We start from the raw sequence: 27,618 nt of genomic DNA, 5'->3' as shown, positions 1-27,618 counted from the left end.
GCAGTCAGTCAGGCATGATCATCACTCTTCGCTGATGATCGCACTGTGCATCAGTTTTATATGCATTCCTACTGCACTCTATGGGTTTCTCTAAAACAGACACATCCTAGTTCTTCAGAGCAGCACAAATATAATTACTCTGAATTGAAAAGAGAAAGTGCTCGTCAAATTTGTTAATTAATTAATTTACTAACGACCCTAGTCCAGGCAAATGAACCCTCCTTGGCCCATGAAAGCGCTAACTTTCCAAGGGTCTTGCAGTCATAGGCTGTCATCTATTCAATGAATTTTAGAAAAATATTCCTGGGGTAACAGGGATAGTTCAGCTACCCAGCTCTTCCTTCAGGGAAAGAGGGACAGACTCCTCCCATCTGAGCTGGAGCTTGGGAGAAAGAGGGCTGGACAGACAGACAGCAACTTGGCTCCCTGTCCCGGGTGCTTTACTGTGAATGGGAGTCGCTGTTTGGAGAACCCAAGGCGACCTGTACCAAGGATGGGAACTGGTAACCAGTTACCACAGGTGATGCTTACCAGGTATGTTACCCGGTGCCGGGGGCAGCCCCCGACCTGTGGCCTGCCATGGGTAGAGGGCTGCCCGGGACCAGAAGTGTCCTGCCGGTGGTAGCAACACCGGGGCTGGATCCCGCTTTGTCGGTTAACTCGTTAAACGCAAGGTTAACCCAACGTTTAAGTGAGGAGTCGGGAATTCACAGCCTGAATCCTGACGGCAGCTGAAGGGCGTGACAGCAATGGCGCGCAGGTGGCCAGCTTGACCACAATCCCTCAGCTCTCGTCCTGTGAGCTGTCCATTCCCAGCAGTCAGGGGAGCAGAGCTACCTCGGCTTGCTTCCACCTAGCTAGCTGCCAGTTTTTTGGCCTCTGCTGAATATCTGAGGTGAAGGTTGCTGGCTCCAGTCCTGCCTGTTCCTGCTACTAATCCAGGGTTTTACATGTTCCCTCCACTCCTCCCAGCTGCACTGAGCCCTAGGCAGCTGTCTCTTGTATTGGAAAGACTTGGCTTCCTGCTCCTGCCACCTCCCTTACGATCACATAGGATTCCAAGGGGGCAATCTCATGTTTTAATTCAGTGTCTCATTCTGGGGGGTGGGAGATCCCGGGCGCCCCTAGCATCTCCAACGTGTGTTTAATTACTACAACTGTCAATAGTTAAACCCATCTTGGGCAACTGGTTGCCCCAACCCCCAATTTTTCAGAGTGACGGCGTTGCCAATTAATGGCAAAGCAATCCTCACATGCCTTCTTCTAGCGCGGCACAGTAATTCATGGAACAAATTAAGCATTTGTGGAAAACCCTAAGCAACTTGTTACCAATGATTTGTACCGCACTGCAGATTTGTAACTATAACTAAGAAGTAGTATTAAGGAAAGCAGCATTTATGCTTCTGTGAGATAAGTGACATTGTTAACTACACAAGAGAAAGAATTAGTTCATGTATGGGACTAATTAAACACCACTGTAGTCAGACGAAACACAAATATTAACTGTAAGAGAGACTTGATCAGGTCTATTCCAAGTAATTTTGAAAATCACTTACAGGGAAAACAAAATGTGTATTCATTGCATAGCCTTACTTACTGTAAATAAAGAGTTCAATCCCCAAACAACATCCTGAAAAGGAAAAAACAACAGAATCAGTCGTGTGCATTTAAAATATCTGGACAATTTCCCACCCTTGACATTTCTGTTAACCCAGCAAAATCATGGGAAATCTGAAATCTAAGAAAGGAGGAAGGTATTAGGTGACTTTGTATCCAAAATGTTTAAAACATTCCCAATATTTATTTCAATATATAAAGTGCCAAAAAGCACGTATCCAGTGCTTGAAAGCACCTCTGACCGATCTAAAAACCAGCAAATACAAGTAGAGCTTGGTGAATAATTTTTCTGTGATTGTCACATCAGTTTTAAAATGTTGTATAATATTCACTCTCTGCAGCCACACTTCTTTCTGCACTCAAGGGAAACAAACAATATCAAGTGACTGAGCACGCCAATGAAAACTGAACTACAAAATACAGTACAAGATATCGGCATCCACAGAAGTGGCTCCCCGTGGATAGAAAGCTGTTATCTCCACATTTGCAGGATTTTAGATACAAACTTTGTATCTGCATCTGTATCCACCATAAATGAGCCGCAGATACCTACATTCACTTCTGCGGATGTGGATACCTGCGGATATAAAGAGGATCTGTGCGGATTTGCAACAGGGCTCTAATGAACTTCACCACTCAGATTTCAAATAGGTGATATCAGACACTTCTGGTGAATTGGATGTGACCTATCCATAACATACACAAATATTACAAATTGTGGGTCAAAAAGACACAAAACATCCCATATGAGAAAAATGATCTGGATATGAATATTCTGAAAAAAAGAGAAGAGGCTATATCTATCAAATTATTTACTCATTGCAAATTATTTGCTCATCTCTATCTCCAAGTTTTCTATAGCACAGTCCATGTGCATTTGCAGTCACAGAGAAACCAGTGAACTAGATGGAAACTAGGGATGTAGAATCCTGACTACTCTGTTAACTGGTTAAATGTTAGTTTTACCACACTGGGGCTGGGGTTGCCACCCGACTCCTGGCCCCGCTGTAGCTGGTTCCCAGCTCCAGTCCTAAGGCAACAGATAAGGGCGATACTTATTGAGTAACCAGTCAACCGTTCACATCCCTAATGGAAATATTGCCCCCTCAGACTGCCTCATTTAGTGTCTCTTGATGAAAGATTTTCCTTAACTCCAGTTCCATTAGTTTCGGGCCTACAGGTTTGTGTCCGGAGTGCCAAATTTCACAGGCTGACAAACCAAGAGCATGTTTAAGTGATAAGACAAGAGATTGCAAAACAGAGCTCCCAGAAAACCTCTCAGATTATAGCTTCAATTTAAAAAAAAGGTAGGTTTTATACAGCAAGATACCAGATTTACACGTTATACATCCCAGTGTAGATTCCTCCTCAAGATGAGGCGCTACTGTTTTTACCACGAGACAAAGTCCCCACTGTACAGTAACACCACAGTGCTCTCTCCACTGGGATTTTACACCCGAGAAGCTAAGGGAGGGGCAGATGTCCTGCTCTATCCCCACACCTTTTCTGGTCGTGCAGACAAACCCTTCGAGGCACAGGCCTTCCCACTACGGCATAGAAAACAAATAGCATTTTATGCCCATGTAACACCTTACAACATTGGCTGATATAAAAGTTAAGCTAAAATGCATCCATTTGTTCGTTTACTCCTCTGGTCCTTCTGAACTGCGTCAAAATGCTGAGCAATTGCAATACATAATACATTAGCAACTCCATCAACAGCATCAACAGGTTACAAATGATAGCAGAAGACATGGTGTCAGCATCACCGAATCAATAGGTTTTTTACTATCCCATTTTCCCTGGCTCTGTTTATGTATTTTATACAAAAACACCCTCCGGTCATCTATTTTTAATCATGGAGATCAGCAAAGATACATTAGGAAATAATATTTTAGCCTGCTCAGCACTTTCTTCTAATGGAGTTTCTGAAGCCATCAGTGTGCTAGTAAAGACCGTAAGCTTTGAAGTTGCCAAGATATTCCACATGGACAGAACATTATTTTTTAATATAATAAAAGAGTAGGAATCTAAGATGTTTACAGTGCACCAATAACCTGGAATTCTTCAGAATCATCCACCAGAATCATCCACTAGCAGACTAGCATTCATCTTGAGGGCCAGACAACAAAAGCATTTAGGAAGAGAAGGATGTTTTTTCAAAACTTAGGAGCCAACACTTACTTTCTTCATTTTAGTACCATCGGTTTGTTTCTCAGACAGGGTTCCTGTCATAAGAAACTCAGTAAAAGACAACAAAATATTGCAGAAACTTACGTTGCAGGAGCTGACAAATGGGGAGAGGCAGGAAAGGCTATGAAATAGGATTTTGGAGCCTCATGGAAAGGACTGGAGATCTTCAATCCTTAAAGACAAGGGAAGTGGGCACCAAGGATCTTCTGTCCCCTCTGACAGGGTTCAGATGCAGAAAGTCTATCACAAATTGTGCAGCATTTGAAAAATTCTCTGAAAGGCTTGAAAAACCTTGAGAAGTGTGAGATTTGATTTACAGCCCATCGACTATCACATCCTGCAGTGTAGCTCCAGGAGCGTACATGCACTTTAGTGCTACAACACCAAAAAAACCTTCCAGAATTAACTGAATCCAGAATTTTGGTGTCAATTTGTGTGTCTACAAATATATAGAGAAGAATAGTGCTATAATATTTTTCTCTTGAAATGATACAGAGTTGCTGTTTATTTTACAAGTAATGCAGTGGCAGAAACTATTTTGTTCAGTGCATAAGGGAATGGAAGCTTTTAGTACTGTGTAAAAAGGGTTTTCACTGGGTTTCACACCCGATCTGGTATAAACAGTAGCTCAAAGACTCATTTTGGCGGACAGATTCAGCAGCAGATAAGAACAGTTCTGAGGAACATCACAGACTACAATCTGGCTAAGGTTTCCTCTACAGGGCAAATCCACTGAAGAGGAAAAAGCTCCATGTGCCCACCTCCTTGTTCTGCCATAGTGACACCGAGGCAACCAAAAATGTAGCCCTGTGTAAAGAAGTCATGCTGTCTATATATGTCTATAAATGCTGTACATGTTAATAGACGTGATTCTGAATAGCAATGCTACATATGAGTAGGCTACTATGCAGAAAACCCTGAAACATGTCAAACAATTCGACTCACTAGAGGGTTGGGAGACCAAAATGACTTGGGGACCGGTTGGAAACTAGTTGATTTGAGAATAAATAGAAGAACTGAAAAGGGAAGCAACATGCAAAGTATTTTTTAATCACAAATACAATACCTTCAACAAAGAAAACAGCAGCTATCTGTTCCTCTGGATAAATGTAAAGTAATGCACGTTGGAAAAAAATAACCCCAACTATACATATAGTATGATGGGGGCTAATTTGGCTACGACAAATCAGGAAAGAGATCTTAGAATTATCGTGGATAGTTCTCTGAAAACGTCTACACACTGTGCTGCGGCGGTCAAAAAGGCAAATAGAATGCTAAGAATTATTAAGAAAGGTATAAAAAATAAGACCCAGAATATCTTACTGCCCCTGTATAAAACTATGGTACGCCCACATCATGAGTACTGTGTACAGATGTGGTCTCCTCACCTCAAAAGAGATATTTTGGCCTTGGAAAGGGTGTTCAGAAAAGGGCAACTAAAATGATTAGGGGTTTGGAACGGGTCCCATATGAAGAGAGGCTAAAGCAACTAGGACTTTTCAATTTGGAAAAGAGGAAACTGAGGGGGGATATGATAGAGGTCTATAAAATCATGAGTGGTGTGGAGAGAGTGAATAAAGAAAAGTTATTAATTAATTAGTTCCCATAATATAAAGACTAGAGGACACCACATGAAATTAATGGGTATCAGGTTTAAAACTAATAAGCGAAAGTTCTTCTTCACACAGCGCATAGTCAACCTATGGAACTCCTTGCCAGAGGAGGCTGTGAAGGCTAGAACTATAACAGTTTAAAGAGAAGCTAGATAAATTCAAGGAGGTTAGGTCTATAAAAGGCTATTAGCCAGAGGGTAGAAATGGTGTCCCTGGCTTCTGTTTGTCAGAGGCTGGAGATGGATGGCACAAGACAAATCACTTGATCATTGTCTTTGGTCCACCCTCTATGGGGCACCTGGTACTGGCCACTGTCGGCAGACAGGCTACTGGGCTAGATGGACCTTTGGTCTGACCTAGTTCGGCCGTTCTTATGTTATGTTCTTATGAAAAACTAGTAGTCTGTGGATTAACAATAACCCATCCAGCATGCGACTGCACTCAGTGGCCGTACATCTTGTGGAACCAAGAATGCAAAACAGTGCACTGGTACCTGTAGGATACTAATGCTAAAAAATAGCAACAATTTAAATTTAAAACACATCTTTAACAATTCCACTGCTGATAATTTCTCTTAAGATGAAATTTCCCCTCTGCTGTACTGAGGTTCTATATAATTCAGGACCCGTAACACTATTTTGGTGAAGCTGGCTCCAGAGAACACAGAGTTTTGTCTTTAAAGCATGCAGATTTAAAAGTTGTTGCTTATCAGAGCACATCTCAAATCCTGTCTATTTAAACTGGGCTTTGGGGGCTGGGGAGTGTAAGATGATTGCTCTTATTGGAGCAATAACATTGGAATAAATTGCCCCATGAAGGTTGTGGAAACTCCATCTGTGGAAATATTTAAGAGTGGGTTAGATAAATGTCTATCAGGGATGGTCTAGACAGTATTTGGTCCTGCCATGAGGGCAGAGGACCGGACTCGACCTCTCGAGGTCCCTTCCAGTTCTAGTAGTCTATGATTCTATGATTATTAGAGTATGGGTTTTTTTTTTGTAGCAAATGTTTAAACATTTTGGTTGTTTTCTTTATTTGAGGATTAAATGCTAGGTTTTTTTAATATTTCTATGAACTGTGTTTTATAATTAACAAATATGCCCACATAGTTAAATAAACTGATTTGTTTGCATATAAATCAAAATTAAGAAAGTAAAACAAACAACATGAGCCCCTGTGGAGTGTTTGCTTTTCAAATTTTAAAAAAATAAACGTTATGAAAAGTTTAGTGGTATGGATGACAGCTTTAATCTCTCACATGCATGTGATTAGTTCTGTTGACGTTGGGGGGACTAAGTACGTGTATAAAGTTAAGTGCTTGCAAGATCAGGACCTATGTACTTGCTTCATATTTTTCTGCATTACTTAAAAAGCTTTATAAGCTTCCAGAGAAAACAATTAGCTACGTTATAAAAACAAACACTGAACCAAATAATATTTTAGTTTGGTTTCAAAGCAACATAACATCACTTGTTCACTGAAAACATATATTAAGTTCCTTACGGAAATGCTTTCAAACCAGAAGATTAGGAGACTTTTAATAGGTGAATTTTAAGGGATGTAACATATTAACTCACTGTAGGGCTGTGTCTACACTGGGCCACTTATTCCGGAAAATCAGCCGCTTTTCCGGAATAAGCTGCGAGCTGTCCACACTGGCCCTTGCATTTCCGGAAAAGCAACGATGCTCTCCTGTACAAAATCAGTCGCTATTCCGGAAAAACTATTCTGCTCCCACTCGGGCATAAGTCCTTATTCCGGAACACTGTTCCGGAAAAGGGCCAGTGTAGACAGCCCAGTAGTCTTTTCCGGAAAAGCGCATCTACATTGGCCACAGACGCTTTTCTGGAAAAAGGGCTTTTCCGGAAAAGCAGCCTGCCAATGTAGATGCTCCTTTTCCGGAAAAACTGAAAACGGAATAGTATTCCGTTTTAAGCAGTTCCGGAAATTCATGCCAGTGCAGACACAGCCTAGGAGTGGAATTGTTGTTTAGTATCTTTTCCCAAAACAATGCAGATGAAAATGAGAATCTACTTGAAACAGCACCATGAGAACTGACAGTTTTATTCTAGGTTAAAACATGAGACTCTGAATGTTTACAGAATAAAAAAGGGGAGAGAGGCATTCTTCTACACTACTGCTTCCAGACTTTTCACATCTATACCTTTCACACATCAAAGTACGCCAAATATTGAAGACTAGCCCCCCCCCCCCAACAAAATCTCCATAGATTTTGGTGTATTTTCAGTAACAGGAAAAGGAGTATCACAAAGCCACCCAACTTTTGAGCTAGAATACTTAAAATTCAGATCTCTCCCATGTGGGGAACCCTAATGACTTCTAGAGGCTTGGCTACATATCTAGAAACTCACGACTGGCCTGTGCCAGCCGACTCAGGCCTTGCCTATACTTACCAAATAATTGGCGCTCCCGGGACCAATCTTCCAGGGTTTGATTTAGTGGTCCTGGTAAGGACCCGCTAAATGGAATGCTGAGGGCACCCTGTCGACCCCTCTACTCCTCAGAGTCACGAGAAGAGTTTCTGCCATCAACCTCCCTCTATGGGGATGCCAAGAAAATGGATGTAAGGTACATTGACACCAGCAAAGCAGTTCTTATAGCTGGAGTTGCAGATTTTATATTGATCTTCTCCCCCCAGTGCAGATCTGGCCTCAGGCTCGCAGGGCCTGGGCAGCGGGGCTATTTCATTGCTGCGCAGACTTCCAGGCTCTGGCTGGAGACCAAGTCTGGGACAATCCCACCGTGCAGGCTCCTATAGGCCAGGCTCCAGCTTATGGCTGAAAGCCAACCTGGCAGTGAAACAGAGCTGCAACCCAAGCCCCTCTAGCCCAAGGCAGCTAGCATGGGCCGGTCCTGGGTTATTCTTGGCTGGATGGACATACCCAATGAGGCTTCACACAGTGCAGAGGTCCACCCACAGTTTTCTTGGACCAAGTGGGTAAGTGTAGCCCACTGGTTGGTGTGCATGACAGATTTCCTTTCTGAAGCAGTCTGCTAAACTAGGGAGTCTTGGCTCTAACTCAAGCTGTCACAACTAATGCGGTGGCTCTGGACCTCAAAGGTGCAATCCCTGATATGCTAACCAAAGAGGGCGGTCATCACTCACTGCTGCAATTGATTGGGCCAAAACATGGTGAAGCTAACATAAGCCACAGAAGAGTAACATCAGGACAAAGGTTGATTGACAAAAGATCTCTATCTCAGCCCCTTCACATTCTTTCATGCTCATGTTGGGTCCAAACATTGTTACTTTAGAAAAAAGAAACCTATCAAATTTAGCAATGGTGACTTTAAAAACAAAATGCTGCTTTTGAAATAGTCTCTCTGGCAATAAAAGGAATTTTAAACCATCACACTTGACAAGGGAGACCTATTTCTGGTCTATTTGCCAATCTTAGCATGTAGATAATTCTCACACCCTTTTCTCAATCTCCTATCAAACCAACACCAAAATTAATGAGTTGGGAACACTCCCTTTGATTCCTATCACTATGTTCTCAGATGTCTGAAAGATTAACTACACAGTGTTTTCCAGAGTGTAAAAATGCAAATTTCAAAGTAAGATTTTTCTTTTACATGCACAATGTATTTAAACAGATTTATTTCATTTAAAAAGTCAGACAAAGGCTGCTAAAGAACTCCCCCATGGAAATTCCCTAAAGAAAAAACTATTACCGAGTCCTCCTTAGCTAATAGACTTCAGTTAATCATACTGAAGACTGAGACTCTTGCATCATGTAGCTAAAACATGTTTGACAAGACGAGGTAAAATATTTATCACTTGGAATCAAGAAAAGGAAATAGTCATATCACTCACAGAGAGACTATTTGCACGTGCTCATTAAACACTTATTAATTAGTGCCTGACACAACAACATTAGTATTTGTTTAAAATAATATTATTATTTAATAGACTAAAAAACAATATATTTAGATGTACTTCATTCTCCATATATTATCTGGATGACAGAGCATTTAAAATAGCAGCACAAAATATTTTATTTAGCTTTGAAGGAGAAGGAAGATTCCTCCTATGCTCATTTGCTTTCTTCCCACCGAAGAAACGTTCCTGAAGCTGTTCAGAAGCAGTAAACAAGGTCTGTTTCAGGTTAGGAGAGAAAGTCAGCCATGCACGTCAAAAGCTCCAGAACTATAACCGCAAGTACAAAATAACATTCTTCGGACTTGAGCTCTTGATATTTGTCCCCACAGTTACACTGCAGCATAGAAGACTCCCTTTTATAAACCAAAATGCAGGACTATGTAGCACGTTAAAGACTAACAAGATGGTTTATTAGATGATGAGCTTTCGTGGGCCAGACCCACTTCCTCAGATCAAATAGTGGAAGAAAATAGTCACAACCATATATACCAAAGGATACAATTAAAAAAAAGGAACACATATGAGAAGGACAAATCACATTTCAGAACAGAAGGAGTATGCGGGGGAGGAGGGAAGGAAGGTAAGTGTCTGAGAGTTAATGATATTAGAGGTGGGGAAAGTTAGATGTCTGTGAGCTAATGGTATTAGAGGTGATAACTGGGGAAGCTATCTTGGTAATGGGTAAGGTAGTTGGGCTCTTTGTTCAATCCCCCCCGGAGAGTGTCGAATTTTAACATGAATGACAGTTCAGAGGATTCCCTTTCAAGTGCAGATGTAAAAGGTCTTTGTAGTAGAATGCAGGTGGTTAAGTCATTGAGTGTCCTTTCTGGTTGAAATGGCAAGAAATAGTTTTTTCTTTGTGATCTTGTCTGATATCTGTTTTGTGGGCATTAATCCTTTGGCGAAGTGTCTGAGACGTTTGTCCAATGCATTCTACTACAAAGACCTTTTACATCTGCACTTGCAAGGAGAAATTTCAGACCTAAAATGAAAGTGTATTTTAGGATAATAGTATCAGAGGGGTAGCCATGTTAGTCTGGATCTGCAAAAGCGGCAAGGAGTCCTGTGGCACCTTATAGACTAACGGATGTGTTGGAGCATAAGCTTTCGTGGGCAAAGACCCACTTCGTCAGATGCATGCAGTGGGTCTTTGCCCACGAAAGCTCATGCTCCAATACATCCGTTAGTCTATAAGGTGCCACAGGACTCCTTGTCGCTTTTTTAGGACAACAGTATAACAACAACAACAAAAATAGGTCTTCAGTTGTTGTGAATCTCATTTGGCGAATGTGGATCATGGGCTGCTTCTCCATCTTCATGACAGGGAGCAGATCCAGAGCATCCTCAGATATGCCAGGACAAGTATGGTGAGTTTTTTGAAAGTCTGGTTTATAGCCCCATCAAACACTGGTCAGGAGCCTTGTGCCTTTGGTGACCAATGGCCATTTGGCTGCACACAGTTCCTGGTCTCGCCTGTCAGGTGAGCTTGGCAGGCTACTGAGAGGCTGACTGGTTAAACATTCCAAAATCTTTCGGTTCCTTTGGTTTCGCAGGGCTTGTTGAAACGGGGATCAGGACCGTTCGGCTTCTGCTCATCTCTTAGCCTTGGAAACTGACGTCTTATGCTCTTGGTATTTATTCTTTTTGGAGGTTACTCAACTAAGACAGGCACCTTTTTCACCAAGCTCCACTTGCTCCTCTGGCCAAGAGAGCTGGTAGTCCATCAAATGAAGGGCTGCAGCCATGAACTGATCAGCCCTACAACCAACACAGTCCCTGTGTCAAAGCTAAGGATTCTGGGCTGCAATCTCAACAAACGATTCCTTTTAACTGCTTGAACCACTGCAACTGTTTGAACCACCACACTGTCATGGGAGATGCGGGGCAGATAAAGGGCTTCAACTCCAAACAGATGAGCATACAAGCTCTCTATTTAGCTATGGAACAGTGTTCTGTGTGATCTCACACACTATAGCCAATCATCCCGAGACTGAAAATGCAAAGATACACTTGCTAACACCATTTTGTATGGGATTCTTTCTCTATAGGATGCTTCTGGTTTCTATGCACACTGGAAACTGATTTAATTGTACAGTATCATTATGAAAGTGGGAAAATACTGAGAACCGCATGTAGCCGATTTCATTCCACAATTCAAACACCATTTCGTTCCTCTCTCAGTATATATACTTGTTCATAGCACAGACTATATCCTCCAAACACTCATACTAACAACACAGACTTATTCATACCAATGATTTCCTTATGGAAATGTATAATTAAAATTAAGAGTTAATGTTATAAATGTTATATAAAGCTGGGATACCACTGAGTTTCCTTTCAAATTGAATCTTAAAAAACAGATCCTGACTGTGCCATTTAATTTTGATCTTCCTCCATTATGACTACAAATACCTATATTTAAAACAATGGCTTTATACCTCAGAATCCTGTTATCTATAATATATCCTGCCTGATGTAATTCTGTGCAACATTTTGCATTACTGGATTTTAATAAACATACTTACTTTGCATTGGATAGACTTAGAAATATAAATCTGAGTTGCCCAACTATTTTAACAAAATGTTTATTATTTTGAGTCCTTATTGATGGCCCTAGTAGAATGAAATCTATCAGATCCCTGCAATTGTTTATAAACTAGATTTCACCCATTGTCTTCTGTACCAGCATAAGCTTGATTGTATTTACATTAGGTTATATTGAATAAGAAGCTTTCTATTCCATTTACTAGACATGGCTGCATTTCATAAATTAGTTCCAGAGATGAACAATTAGACATAACAAATATGATTTAAAGTAGACGAAAGAAAAACAAATGCCAACTCAAACAGCGAACAATGCCATTTAAAAAGCAGGGCTGTGGGCTGGACAACTCGCAGTACAGTTTCATGGTTTCATTTGTACATATTTTATCAGGATTCTATTTTGTTCTGTTGTACCCTAGAGTACCGGAGAGGATGACTTTGGGTTTGCAGCAGAGCACCACAGCAGCAAAACTTTCATATAGTTGTGATCGGTCAGCCCTTTGAACACCATATGTAACTAGTCAGACCGACACACTGAACTTCCATGACCAGAGTTTTCAGCATACTTAGCGTCATATAGCACTCCAAAGCACAGCTTCCATTGACTTCAGCTGCAGCTGAGAGTGCTCAGTGTTTCTGCAAACCAGGCTCCAGGGCCTCAAGCTAGGCACCCAGAATACGAGAAAAATCCATTTAGTTACCACCTGTGATAGGTTTGGCTTAAGCAACTTCCTGAGCATCACACAGCATCTCTGTAAGCCAAGCACCAGCTACTTAAGAGTACTTAGAACCCACTCTATCAGCTTCATTTAGCACGGGCACTGTTTTTTTTCCTCTCTCCCCATCCCCTTTTTTCTCTGTTATTTAATTTGCAACCTCTGCCCCTTCATTCATCTGAAGATGTGGGTTGTGCCCACAAAAGTTCATGATACCATCTTCCTTTTTGTTAGTCTCTATGGGTATGCCTACACTACAGTGTTACTTTGAAATAGTTAATTTGAAATAACGCGTCTACACACAAAATGCATTTCGAAATAGAGTTTTGCTATTTCGAAATAGAACGTCCACACTGAGTGGATGCTAAATCGCATTTAAGGCTGGCCGGAACCAGGTCCAGCAGGACATCAGGTCAGGAGTTACTTTGTGTGGCTACTGCCTGAGGCTATCTGAGGCCTGTGCTTAAAGGGATTCCCCCCTGGACAGCCGGTTCTCAGCTTTCCCTGCTTGCTTGCCTACCTCGATGAGGGACAGCAAAGCATTTTGTCTCTGCATGCTCTGGTTGCCCTCACTTGGGACACCAAAACACTCTGCAGCATGGAGCCAGAGCTGCCCCTGGGCACTCTGGTGCTTCTCATGAATGCGTTGCTGCGAGCCTGGCTGCACTTTCTGCAGGCTGCCCTCCGGGAGGTCCATTGGGGGGGAATGAAACTAAGGTGAGACTGGGGAAAGGAGGCAGGAGAGGGGAGAAGAGACGGTGTGAGAGGGGAGGGGGAAACCTGGGAGGAGGGAGCTGGAAGGGGGAAGCAGAGGGTGGGGAAGCTCAGGGCTGGGGGTCTCGCCGGACCAACTTGATTTTCATGCAAACCTGCTCCTGCATGTGGCCTGTGGTGGCCAGGCTGGCAGCTATCCTGCCATAGACAGCCACGTTCCTCCGTCTAGTGCAGAGATCATGGACGTTGGGGGCATCCCACCCAAACCTGAATAAGGTCCATGATTTCCACCCTAGACCAGGAAGGCGCCCGTCTTCTCTGGGCACTGGCAGGCTCCTGGGAGCTGGCAGACTGCTCCTGGGGAGCGGTGGAGGGCTGGCTGCCGGTGGCTTGGTGGCTCATGTTTTGGGACCACTGGGTCAGGGGCAGTGACTGCTGGCTGTGGGCTGGCAGGCTTGGAGCTGGCACAGGCACTGTGGCCAGAGTCAACCCCTTTAAGAGCTCTGGGGAGGGAGGGAAGAAGAGGAGTGTTCTTGGTTGAGGCTGGAGTAGCCACCAGGGCACCCTGGGAAGGCTGGAGGCCCCCTATTTCGATATACAAGTGTCTTATTGTACAGCACTTATTTTGAAATAGCTATTTCAATTTAATTTTGAAATAGCGGCTTGGCTATGTAGACACTGGTAAATTTGTTTTGAAATAATGGCTGTTATTTCAAAATAACTTTGCTGTGTAGAGATACCCTAAGGAGCTGTAGGACTATTGGTTGTTTTTTTAAATTTTTTTCAGTTACAGATTAACATGGCTATCCCTCAGAAACTTTATAGCATCTCTGTGGCAGAGGCAGGGATAGAATAAAATCCTCCAGGGCCGCCTTCAATTGCCTTACCCATGAGAATATCCCTGGTTTTCCAACCGAGACCTGTTTAATTCACTATACACCGTCCACCCTCTGCAACAAATGAGACAGTGGCCCCACAGAAAACTGTGTTTACTATACAACCTGCCTGCTCCTCTGAGCAACTCCGCCCTTTACACTGAAAGAGGTAGGGACCCTAGGAAAAAAAATCTGTACAGGTTCATGTGACTGAAAATTATATAATACACATGCACAAGACAGACAAATTAAGGCTGCATATGCAAACTTAATTCTGGCATTTCCTAACTACTGAGTGCTTGACCTTGCAATCTTCACAATGTTCTTTTAGCACAGATTTGTGTAAGGAGTTAAAACAACGAAAAGACCGGTGGCATCTTAAAGACTAACAATTTATTATAGTGTAAGTTTTTGTGAGCTGCAACTTACTTCATCAGATGCATGAAGAAAAAAATACATAGATGGTAGGGATTCAGAGATGGGAGTGTTACATCGGTGCTAATTCAATCAGGTCCCTATTTCAGCCTCAGCACTTACTTTTTAAAGCCACTTGTATATTGGAGAGAAAAATGAATTTACTATGCTCCCATTCAGGATCTAATTTTGAAATCCAACATGCAGGTCCTTGCTGGAATCTATCGCAATAAACCTGAACAACTGATGAAGCCAAAATAAATTTATGAAATTTTCTTTGCACTTCATGATATTTTGACATCGCACACAACAATAGCATGACAAGTGAGAAAGAAATTAATGAAAAATTTTAGAAGAAAAAAATGCACAAATGTAAGAGTCAAAGGCTTTACATTTAGCTTACAGGTAAATGAAGAGAAGACCTTCAGAGAAATGGATAATGATGTCTTAGCTATAAAACAGCTTCTTGACAACACATCATTTAGTATTCTGTATTCCAACAGAACTTCTTCCTCTACAAAAACTGGGCATATGAGTCAACTATTTTTTTTAAAGGAACTGGAAACACTACCTGTTCCTTTCTTTCGTTGAATGCTAAATTTCAGTCCTTTAGTAATTCAGAACTTCTGAAAAACATGCATGTGGCAGTGTGACAGCTTGTCACTGATCAGTGGGTGGGACGGCCAGAACCCCGATCCCCCGGAGATTGCCGCCGGGGAACCGGCTCTCCGGCGTTTCCCCAGCTCGCGCGGGCGGGGGAACTCCCCCCGCGCCTGCGCCGGCTGCGCCGTGCCGGCTCCTTCCCCGCGCCGCCGGACGGCGGGGGCGGGGGGGGGGGGGGGCGGATCAGCTGGGCGGCAGGACGCTGCCCGGTGGCGTGCCCGGAAGGGGAGGAGTCCCCAGGAGCGGCGAATACGGCGGGCCAGCTCAAAAGGGCCGGCCGCCGGCACAGGAGGAGGCAGGCTCCCGGCAGGAGCAGAGGAACCGAGCCGGAGGCAGGACGGAGCCCGGGCGGCACACCCCGCGGCTACCAGCCCGGCGCTGGGCCCGGGGGCTTCGGGACAGCCACTGACCCTGGCGGTCCCTCAGCCCGTCGGCTGACAGGGGGCGTACCCCACCGCGTCGCGCCCAGCAGGAGCGGGACGCGCGGAGGCGGAACGGCGCCTCAGAGCGATCCCCCGAGGATACGTCGGGAAGCGAGACCCCACGAGACCCCGAACCAGGGTAGGTGGGAAGGCGGCGGGCCCGATTGGCGGGCACCGCCCGGGGGGAGGAAGGAGTCCGGGGCAGGGCGCTTTTGGCGACCGTGGGTGGACGAGTTTCGGAGGGATTAGCTCCCTCGTCCACCGCGTCGGGGCGTTAGCAAGCCCCGGCGCCCAGGGCCCCGGGCTGGGACCCGGAGAGAGGGCGGGACCGGGTCCCCCTCCCTCCCCGAAGGGAGTATCCCACTTCCCGCGGCTGGCGCAGAGAGCCGCAGTGAGTTACGACCCCACAAGGGGAAACGTTGGACCAGGGGCCGGCTGCCCCACCCCGCTCGGGCGGGTGACTGTCGTCGGGTTCGCTGACCCCCCCTCCCCTCGGGAGGGGGTGATCGCACCCGTTACCGGGGGTTCCCCGTTGGGGGCTCCGAGGCCGAATAGACCCAAAAAGGGGGACACGAGGGTTCGCTGACCCCCCCTCTTGGCCCAAGAGGGGGTGATCGCACCCTGAAACCCCCACAGGCAGGTTTGGTTTTGTTTTAAATTGGTAAGAGGAAGAAAGACCAATTTCCCTAATAAGTAGCAAAGAATCTGAGTCTACTACATGCAATATTACAGGATACTCACTTTATGGAACTAATCATGCCCAGACAGATGCTACAAACCAAACCAGAAGGATGATTCAACCAAGAAGGGAAATGGAAGAGTTAAAAAAGAGGGAGACAAAATGTATACTAGCCTCTACAATCACTAGGCTAGGACAATTAAACACAGAACACCACCTATAATGACCTCCATCTGATGTTTTCTCCTTACCCCTCCTCAAAAGACTCAAGAAAAGTGCTTTGCAGAATGCTTTGGAGGTCAATAAATCCAGGCTCTGAGGGAAAGGAATTGTATTGTCAAGAGTTCTTTTTGAAGGACACGTCAGCAGCCTCCTCGCTCTTACTACAGGGTTTTAGCTTCAATGCTTCTGATCACCAGTGGTGTATGACATCACTCTGGCATGTCAGGCTCCTAGCAACTTCATCCTCATGTCAAAACCAACACCTTAACCTCCATCCAGCAACCAATGAGTAACCATCACGGATCTCAAAACACAAATGTCTGAAAAAAACATTACTTAGCCAATGGGAGTCACAGCCAAAGCTTCCTTGTAAGCTTAAGTGTGGCCCAACGTGTGTTGCAACAGTTTCATCGCAACGTGTCTCTAAAATGGCATCTGAAAGGACCAGTTTTGTCATGGCGGCAGCCTGACCATTTACAGATCGAATCAAAACAAGAGGCTCAAAAGGCCGAGTCTACAACACAGACCTATATCAGTATAACTGTGTTGCTCAGGGATGTGAAAAAGCTGCACCCCATAGCAACTCAGTTATACAGACCTAACTCCTCCGCCTCTCCCCGGGTAGGGCTTCTCCTGTCAACATAGAAACCATCCCTCAGGAAGCTGGATTAACTGTGCTAATGGGAAAAGTTCTCCCATCGTCGTAACTGTGTCTTCACTAAAGTGCTGCTGCTGCGCCATTGTAGCGGTGACTGTAAAAACAAGCCCCAATAAACAAGAAGTGGGCATAATAAGCAAGTCAGTTAAATCAAGAAACTGACAGAGTAATTACATTGTTAGAATAATAAACTAATAATAATAAATACAACAAAGCAAAAGGAGGGTGCAATATGGGCAAGCAAATATTGTGGCAAGAGGAAAATATTGGTCTTTGGATGACACAACGACACCTATTTGGATGGAAGCCAAGGAAAGGAAAAAGAGCTGAGTAATCACAACCTGCCCATTGTTCCAGGGCATACACCATGTTCAATGCGGCTGTTTCTGGGTTGCTAGGCCAGCCTGCTTATCCCTCTAATCGTCCTCTCAGGTCACTTGCCTGTAAACACTGGGAGATCCTGGATGCTTTTCTTAATCTTACTTCAAAGGCCCAGCAGAGCTCGTTAAACCCAACTGACAGATTAGACTTCCTCGTTAGAAAAAATACCTTGCTTCCAAGTACATTAAATAGAACACATGTAACAACCACCTTTAGTGACCCTTCCAATTCTTACTTGAATAGGGAAAGATTCACAAGGGCATCCTTTCCTAATCACAGTGGAACTCCCACGCCCTCAGTGATGCTACTTCCTCTCTTCTCAATAGCCAACCACCCACCCTTTAAATTCAACCCCGCCCCTCGCCACAAAGTTCTAAAAGGGCAAATCTGAGAGGAGCTTCTTTCGAGGAGGCCAAGCGACCATTTCTCTGCGCAACTAGTGGCATATCTCAGTGTCTTCAAATCAAGATGGAATTCCTTTCTGGAATATACGCTTTAGCCAAACACAGTTTAACTAAAGCATCAACAAGTTATTAGGCTCAATACAGGGGTAAGTGGGTGAAATGTAATGGCCTTCAATGAAGAGTTACACAGACTTAGGTGTCATAGAAGAAAACTTCATCTACTTCCCTCTTAAAAAAATTACGAGAGAAAACATTTTTAAAAATCATTTTATGCTTGAGATTCAGCTTTTTTGTGAAGGACAAAAGTTAAAAATACATTAACATTCTAACTTATTTAACTATGGAGATGTTGCAAAACTGAAAGCATTATTTACAATTCTAGATGTTATGACTTTTGGGATTCAAAGTCAAATTCCAATTGGCCAAATATAGTATTGTGATTATTTCATAGCATAGGAATGTTATATTTTACTGTATGCCGTCTGCTTCGCTAGCACAGTCATTATTTACATGTATTTATACAACACATGTATGTCTTGTAGTATCCAAAACAGTGAGAAGATTAAACAAAATATGTTCAGTTATACTGCATGTGAAAGGTTTATTTGTAGGGAGATCCTCGCTTAACCCCACTCCTGAAAAAAGCTGTCCCTAGCTCTAGTTTTCTAGTTTGTGGCTACTCTGTTGTTAGAGTGCAACTTGTTCCTCATATGACTTATTACACGAGCAGAGAATACTCTACTTGTGCAATACTCAAATATGGCAATTTTGTGTTGCTTATTGTCCCCAACACTAAATAGTTTCCTGAGTGGATATTGACAAGCAAAAAGTCTGTGTAATACTTTATTTTTTTAAACTGGAATCTATCTGCTGTGGAGATAATGGCTAGATATTTAACTGATCCCCCTTTTCAGAAACTTCTTCTATAGAAGCGAGGAGTTCTGTGGCACCAATCTGCTTTTGCAGATTCAGACTAACACGGCTACCCCTCTGATACTTCTTCTATAGAAAGTCTCACAATTTCAAACCACAGTACATCAAAGCGCACTCCAGGTGTTTTACTGAGAGATAACAGTGTCCAATGGGAAAGGAATGTGCAGTAAATTAGTGCACTGAGAATTCCACACTGGCTCATTGAGCACTGAGTCTCCGTGCAGACACTACCAACAATCTAAACTGCACTGAAGTCAACGGGGGCTGCCCACATAAACAGGGTTTTGCAGGATCCACCCCTACAGCTTGGTGCTGTATTGTCTGGCCTTGCGCTCTCCCCCGCCCTGCTCAGGCAATACCAGCCCCTCTGATGCTGCTGGGGCAGAGCCCTGCAGCCCCTGGAAGCAGAAAGGCTGGCATTAACCCTCCCCTGGTCTAGCCAATTCCCTGGTTTGGGACCGGTCAGGTCCCCATGGTGCCGGACCAGGGAGACACTGGTTGGTTAGTACAGATTGTCTTTCAGCAGATAAAACGTTGCCCTACAAATATAAGTTCAAGAGTACCAAAGATCTCACTAAAAAAGCCTACCATTAAAGCAGATTGGACGATGCTACTTCATTTGTAGCAGAGAGTCGGTTTACACATCAATATAGATATTCTGAATATTCTGACTAGCTTTTTAGTTTACCAGAGCATTGATTTTTATTTTATGCCACATTACAGTTATGCTAATGGATTCTGAATCAATAAAGTTCAAATTAATATTTTGATAAGGCAGAGAAAAGAAATAGTGCTAAGTACTAAACTAAAAAGAGCTTCGTGTTTTAATAAATGAGGAATGGAGGCTCTTCTGAAAACAGAAATATTAAACTAACTCTTATAGAAACATCAATAATGTTACCGTAACCTGGCAAGGAGTGTGCTTTATAAACACGAACTGTTCAAAAGAGAACTGCATCAAAACAGATATGTATATCTAAAAAGAAATGGTACCTTTAATGTTCTAGTGGGAGCCCATCCAGTGCCATCAATTGAATGTTCCCTCAATAAACTGGAACAGAAAAGGAAGCACACATTATACAACACAATCTGAAACGGAGAAGCAGTTGAGATCACTTAAAATGTTGACTGCAACATTGTCTTCACAAAAACCCAGAACACTAAACTTAGAGCTTTCTGTATTACATGAAGTAGTTTGAGCTTTTAAAAATCCATATAAAAATGACAAGATGGAGTAAATCCCCCAAACCATTTGTTCAATTTCACTTTAAAAATCCCGATCTTCGCAGCATAATCTAAAACAAAAGGAACGGTAATCCAGGGGTTTACAGAGCTGAAAACAAAAATATGATAAGCTCCTACAGATATACAAAAACGAGATTACAAGCCCAAAAATGTCCCTTCTCACCTGCAGTGTATGCACACACACAGATATGCCCATTCAGTTCCTAGTACAGCAGACTTCTGATAATCCGGCACCTTTGGGACACAGGGGCTGCCGGATTATCAGATATGCCGGAGCATCAGGAGGCACTCCAGCAGGGGGGCTGTGATGGGTCCGGGGCGGGGGGGTGAAGCAGGGAATGGCACGGAGTGGGGCGAAGCAGGGGCTGGTGAGGGGCAGCACTGCGGGACCAACTCGACAGCACCCCAGCTGCTCTGCCCTAGGGCTTCCCTAAGTCTGCCGCAGGTCAGTTTCAGCAGCAGCGGACTTGGGGAAGCCGTGGGGCAGAGCAGCTGGGGTGCTGCCGGGCGCCGAGCAGGGGGGGTGAGGGGAGGCGAGGGGAGGCGCTGTGGGATCAACCTGGCAGCACCCCAGCTGCTCTGCTCCGCACCGCTTCCCCAGGTCCGCAGCTGGTCAGTTTCAGCAGCGGACTTGAGGAAGCGGCACGGAGCAGCTCCAATTGTCCGGCTGGCCGAAGCACTTCCGGATTCCAGTTGGTGCCGGACCACTGGATGCCGGACAATTGGAGTTTTACTGTATGTCCCTCTCACCCACAGCCAGGGTGAAAAGGACACACTAGAAACGAGGTGGGCCTTGCAGAGTACTCTGAGAATGCCAAGGAATCTCTACCTTCAGGGCCACAGCGAATCAACAGTTGCACTGTGATTGGAAGAAAGACACAATCATGCAAGAGGAGAGGACCCAAACCATTTTATGGCTTTACGAGTCAAACTCAATCCTTGAATTCCACTTGGAAACAGAGGCAGTGAGTGCACACCCCAGAACACAGGTAACATATTCTAGCTGAAAAACACAGCTTAAAGGAGGAATAAAAGGGAAAATGAGAAATGAATTTCTTAGGCGCTACCTGTGCCATAACCCACATAATGGGTCTAATTCAAGTGGATTTATGTGGAAACAGCTTTATGAATCACATATCATTAGATTCTGCTATACCTTCATCTAATGTATGGAAGAGATTAATCTCTGCAAACTGTATATTTTTGTTTAGTACTGTAGTCCATTAAATACTTCACCTAATTTTAAGATGAATAATTAAGAAACCAACTAAATCAAGATTTTTAGGTTTTAATTTAGCTTTTAATTGAAAACCTCTGGACATCTCTTTATTGTGCTGAACTATTTGGCAGTTATGGGCTTACTCAAGTAGAAAGAATAAGAGTTAAATGCACTTTCATTAGTGAGCAGAACAAATTTTCATTACAGTGACAATAAGTGGAAGAGGTTCTTCTGTTACTATAGTTTGTATCTATCTCCTCAAGATATCTTTTTGGTTGACCCAGCTGAATCTACAGAGGGTCAGGTCAATCTGTGTCACACAAGGAACATTTTTCACAGCCCCGAGTAGTGTAGCCAGGCTGATCTAATTTTACTGGACTGATGTTTTTATTTTACCATCTTGTAACCACCTCTAGTGTCCATAACTAAACCACATCAAGTCTCAGAGGCGTAGCTGTGCTAGCCTGTCACTTTAAAAATGAGTAGTCCTGTGGCAACTTGGTGACTGGTCTCTATGGTGCCACAAGACTACTCATTGTTTTTAAAACACAACAAAAATCTTAAAAACATCCCCACCAAAAATTCCCTAAATTAGAGTTAACAGACTGCATATATAACTATGAGTCAGTAATCACAGCTTTCCTACATGACAACAATGAACTAAGTATGTGATTATGCTGCATTCTAAGTATAGCTACTCTAGGAAATTAACCTGCAGAAAAATGCCCTGTTTTTTCTAAAATCAATTAGTAACGACACCAGCCAACTTGAACTTATCTGCTGTGCTACTCAACTAATTATCTTCATCTACCGTTGCCGTAGTGCTAGTCTTGTTGCTAAGCCTTGATAAAGAGAAAATTTTAATTATCACTGTATGATTCAAGATTTATTTCAGTAGCACAGTGAACTACAGTAGAACCTGAGAACACACCTTGGGAATGGAGACTACTTGTAGCTCTAAACAAAATGTTACTACAGGCGGTCCTCGGGTTACGTTCAAGATAGGGACTGTAGGTTTGTTCTTAAGTTGAATCTGTATGTAAGTCGGAACTGGCATCCAGATTCAGACGCTGCTGAAACTGACCAGCGGTTGACTACAGGAAGCCCGAGGCAGAGTTGCTCTGCCCCAGGCTTCCTGGAATCAGCCGCTGATCAGTTTCAACAGGCTGAATCTGGACGCCAGATCCAACTTACATACAGATTCAACTTAAGAACCCCAGGCGTCCCCAAGTCAGCTGCTGCTGAAACAGATCAGCGGCTGATTCCAGGAAGCCCGGGGAAGAGTTGCTCTGCCCCGGGCTTCCTGTAGTCAGCGCTGGTCAGTTTCAGCAGCAGCTGACTTGGGGACGCCTGGGGCAGAGCAGCTGGGGTGCTGCTGGGTTGCTCCAGTAGCGCCGCTCCTCGGCGCTACTGATCCAACCCAGCAGCACCCCAGCTGCTCTGCCCCAGGCGTCCTGATTCAGCCGCTGCTGAAACTGACCAGCAGCGGCTGAATCAGGACGCCTGGGGCAGAGCAGCTGGGGTGCTGCCGGGTTGGTCCAGTAGCGCCCAGAGCGGCGTTGCGGGACCAACTGGCAGCGCCCCAGCTGCTCTACCACAGGCATCCGGAGAAAAGCCTGGTCTGCTGGGGGGGGGGGGGGGGCGTACTAGCTGAGCGCCCCCCCCCCCCCCCCAGCAGACCAGGGAGACGCGGGCGGCGGACCAAGACGCACCACGGTCCCGCCGCCCAGGTCCTCCGCGGCTTTGCTCCGCGTCTCCCTGGTCTGCTGGAGACCAGCAGACCAGGGAGATGCGGAGCAAAGCCGCGGAGCACGCAGGCAGTGGGACAGCCCAGACGCGCCGCGGCTGTCCCGCTGCCGGCGTCCTCAGAGGCTTTGCTCCCCATCTCCCTTGTCCACAAGGCTTGTTATCCTATCAAATCAAGCTATCAGGTTGGTAATATAAGTATAATTACAATAACAGAATCGGAGTTGCTCTGGTAAACACCTGAATCTTTGCCAAGAGCAGCAAGAGAAAGTGAAATGGAAAGGGAACACAAAAGGTGGAAGGTGAAGCATGTCTATAGTCTCACCAGTACTTCAGAGTGAAAACAGGCTGGGTCATTGATCGAAATCGAATTGCGGGTTGCAGGAGATGCTGACTGAAGGAAAGACTGTAGTGCTAGGGAGGACATAGATGGAATTTTCCAAGTAGAAGACTTTCAGGAAGAATAGGACCTGGTAATTTGAGTCAGTATTAACTTTAACCACCACAAATATAGAAGCTATTTATTTTCCTACTGTGGAAAAATAACCTTTGGCTTTATCTGGAAAGGGTGAAAGTGTAAGATCAAATGCAAATAGTTACATCATATGCTAAATTAGAACATGGGTTCTTCAGAGTCTAGACATAAGAAAATTCTAAACTCCTTTAATTTGATTCAGGCTCAATCTCTGTCTCTCTCTAACAGCAATGCTGTAGGAGAAATGTATCATGCATGGCCAGTTCAGAGTTTATTTGTTCTTTTCTGTAAGAGATTTCAATAGCAAGCACACAATGAGACCGAGTCCTTTAAATCCTACAACATAGTAGTTAGGTAAACAATTGGAAAGACAGGTCTTCGTCAAAAGCACACAGAACTGTATAGGAAATCAATGTTATTCAACAGAATTTGGAAGATATTCTAAAAGACTCTGCTTTCTACATAGAGGGCATTGCTTCTATTTTGAAAGGGTAGATTCAAAAGGGTACTGGACACTACAGCGTACCTATTTGACTGAGATGCATTTATTATCTTTTTTTTATTCTGAATCAAAAATACATCTCAGTTTCAAACTGATAACATGCCCAGCAATTCTGTTTGGTACCACAGTGGCCTAAAACGGGTGGGAAACCTTTTTCCTAGCAGAGGCTATTGATTCCCAGAAAAAAATCAGCTCTATACAGCCCCATGGGGAGAGCATGGAGGCACAGGCAAGAAATGAGGAGTTCAGGGTGCAAAAGAGAGCTCCAGGTGAGGGCAGAGAATTGGAGTGCATGAGGGATGAGATTTCTGATGGGGGGGTGCAGGCTCTCAGGGGGGGAAGCTGGGATTGAGGAGTCTGGGAGGGAGTTATGGGTGCTGGAGAAGGCTGGGAAAATGGGGTGGGGGTGTAACTCTGGGAAGCAGTTTGGGTGTGGGAGGCGGTTCAGGGCTGGGTTGGGGCCTGGGGCATGAGATATAGGAAGGAGTTAGAATGTGGGAGGTGTCCAATTTGGGTCAATGTGGGGGCTCAGTCTGTGGGATGGAATTCGGGTGCTGGAGGAGGCTCAGGTCTGGGACAGAGGATTGAGGTGCAGGAAGGGGCTGGGTTGGGGTTGCAAGAGGGAGTACAGGGGGATTACCTCAGGCAGCTCTTGTTTGGTGGCCCAGAGGGGCTAAGGCAGGCTGGAGCCTCCCTGTTCACCACAAGCTGAACATGATACTGTTTCAGCTAGTGAGAGGGTGTGACGGCACGTTGGGGTTTTCCCGTCTCCTGCACCCCTGTAATAGCAGGAACAGACTCCACCAGCTAGTAGAATAGAGGTGTTTATTGCTTCTCCAGGATACAGCACAGCACAGATGTAATCTGGTTACAGGGCAGGCCTAGGATGCCTCAGCCCCCCTTGAGATGGGGGAGACCGGGCCCCTAAATCCCAGCCCGTTGCCTAGGCTGTCTCCTCCATGCTCCCAGACAGAAACTAACTCACTCACTTCCAGCCCTGCCCCCAGCCAGGGCTCCACTCCCCTTCTTCCCATTGTTCCGCTCCCTCGGAGATCACTGGTCAAACAGGTTTGCAGCCCCCTTGCATAATGACTCATCCCCTGCCCTGCTGGGCCGTGCTGCAGACAGCAGCCAGTGGAGGTCACTCACAACCCAACCCTAGCCATCAGCAAGGTACCCACACAACGTCACAGGGGGTGGGAGGTGAAAAGGTTCAGGGCTTCCAGCGTGTGGGGCAGAGACTTGCCATGGGCCAGGATGAAATTAAGCAGAGGGCTGGAGGTTCCCCATCCCTGATCTAATATATTTTCAAGGAAGTTCTTTTGCTTCTAAGAATCAAATGCAAGTCTGAGACATATCTGTCTGCTGGTGCCTAAGTGAGAATTATGTACACGGGTAATGAGCACTACAAAAACTTTGAAGTCACAATAAAAGAAGGCTGTTAACTACCTTAAACAGATTTCACCCGTCTCTGTGATGTTCGGATGCCAGATTCTAGTCAAACATTTTACCTTTGGAGGCTGCCAAAACACAAAACAAACAGAGATTACAATGCCAGCCTTTCAAATAAGTTAAATCACTAACAAACCATTATGAGTTGTACAGTTCCTAGAAACTAAAATTTAAATATAGGTAACCTCAGTCCAAGTACTTATGCTAATCTGGTAGTTCTGCAAACTGTCAAAATACCTTATGAAGCAGTCTAAATGGAGCAGAACAGGATATAAAGCTATAGCAACACTGCTGCTTTCCCATTCAATACTATATTCCACTTTTAGTCTTTGTAGACAAGAGGAGGAAGAGCAAAGATTCTTTTCAGTGTGATTTCCCCTTATCGATAATTGTGCTAAATAAATCCATCTTACGCTGTATAGAGATCTACACAGTGTAAGCTCATGACATTTGCCCTCAATGTATAGAGATATGCAAAGGCTCCTTTGCCTTGGTAACATTTACTTACACTGGGTTAATAAAATCACATTTGTGTATTAAAAAGTATTATAAAAGGTAGGATTTAAGTGTTCATAAAAGACAGCACACAGAATAAAGTAGGTTACTAAGCAAAATAAAACAGAACATTCAAATTAAGCTTAATAAACTAAAGAAACTACAGCTTGAACCTCTCTAGTCCCACATCCCCAGCGCCTAACTAGCACCGAACCAGAGAATTTGCCCATCTATGGGAGGTCAATATTGTCTCTAGCAGCATTGCCAACATTTCTACTATTTACTGGGCTCTTTGAAAACACTGAGGGTAAATTAGAGCTAAATAGCAGCACAGAACCCTGAGAGCCAGGACAGGACTGTAAACAGGACAGGTGACTATAAACAAACTTTATGGGACCACGGGAAACTTGGCCACCCCCATGATAAGTAGACATCCAACTAACTAAAATCATGCCAGACCATGGATGTTGCCATAGGAGAGAATGCCAGACTAGAGAGGTTCAACCTGTAGTTACATGTAATCTCTCACCCAACAAATTGTCCTATCATCAAAGACTAGGTATTCTTCCAGTCTGGACCCAGTTAATCCCGTTCAGCCTTATTTCTAGTAGTCATCTTAGGCAGGGTGCCAGGGAGAAATGACCACCAGGGTTACCTTATTCTTCACTCTTAAATAGGTTTTGCAAAAGGCAGGAATTCTATGTTCAGTCTAAACTTGCCCTCTGCTCTTGAGGAAAACTATAGCATTCAAGATGGAACTCAGCATCAGGTGACATGGCCCCATCTTGGCAGGACCCCAACAGTCCCTCCTCCCAGGTTAACAGAAGGACAATCTATTCACAGATCACAGTCTTGAATATTGGGCCATTAAGTTCCTTAAATATTACTAATGGCCCTCACTTAGCATGATTACATTAGTAACACAAGTTTATACTTCATATTTCTAACTTCAAATACAGGAATAATACACACACAAAAGGACATACACATTCAGCAGATTATAGCCTTTCCAATGATATGTTACATGAAGTACTTTGCATAAAGCATATTTCAGTTATGCAATATCCATATTATAAGCTTATTTCCATAACGCATAAGGAACACCTCATCACAAATACCTCTTCTGTGTATGTCTTCAAACAGCTTGTTGTTAAATATTAAGTACTTAGTGTTTTATTTTGAAATAAAGAAAAAATACTTTTACGTACTTACACACACAGCTACGGTAGTTCACCAAACTTCCTAGTCCCCACACCTGGAGGAATTCTGTACCGCTCCGCAATGCAGCATTTTGCAGAAATTAACATTGTGCTTGCTGAATTTCTTTTCCCCACAGAAATGGGCTGCAGTGTTGCTGGCCAGCAACAGGGACCCCTGAACTCAGCTCAGCTTGCACACAAAAGACATCACTGGGGAGGAGGTGTGTGTGGGGAGTGAGGGTGGGGAGGGGGGGGGAAGTAGTGGTTTCCTGACGGTTGTAGTTCTCAGCATGCCTTGAGGGAAAGAGGGTGGCATGCAGGAAACTGAGA

The 27,618-nt window shown here is 44.3% G+C and overlaps 1 protein-coding gene across 2 annotated transcripts in view; it reads right to left on the bottom strand.

Moving 5' to 3' along the window:
- The window catches only part of UBE2F (ubiquitin conjugating enzyme E2 F (putative)), a 95,060-nt gene that overhangs the window by 31,879 nt on the left and 35,563 nt on the right, over window positions 1–27,618 (bottom strand). For both annotated transcript variants that reach the window (XM_075933969.1, XM_075933968.1), the window contains 3 exons: window positions 25,592–25,662; window positions 19,949–20,006; window positions 1,598–1,630 (listed from right to left, as the gene is read on the bottom strand). In XM_075933969.1, coding sequence (XP_075790084.1) covers window positions 1,598–1,630; window positions 19,949–20,006; window positions 25,592–25,662 — 162 coding nt within the window. The remainder of the gene's footprint in view (window positions 1–1,597; window positions 1,631–19,948; window positions 20,007–25,591; window positions 25,663–27,618) is intronic.

This window comes from Pelodiscus sinensis, chromosome 7, assembly GCF_049634645.1.
Source record: "Pelodiscus sinensis isolate JC-2024 chromosome 7, ASM4963464v1, whole genome shotgun sequence".
In the NCBI taxonomy this organism is placed as follows: Eukaryota; Metazoa; Chordata; order Testudines; family Trionychidae; genus Pelodiscus; species Pelodiscus sinensis.
Note: the sequence above shows the minus strand (reverse complement) of the source record. Positions and strands in the feature narration are given on the sequence as shown.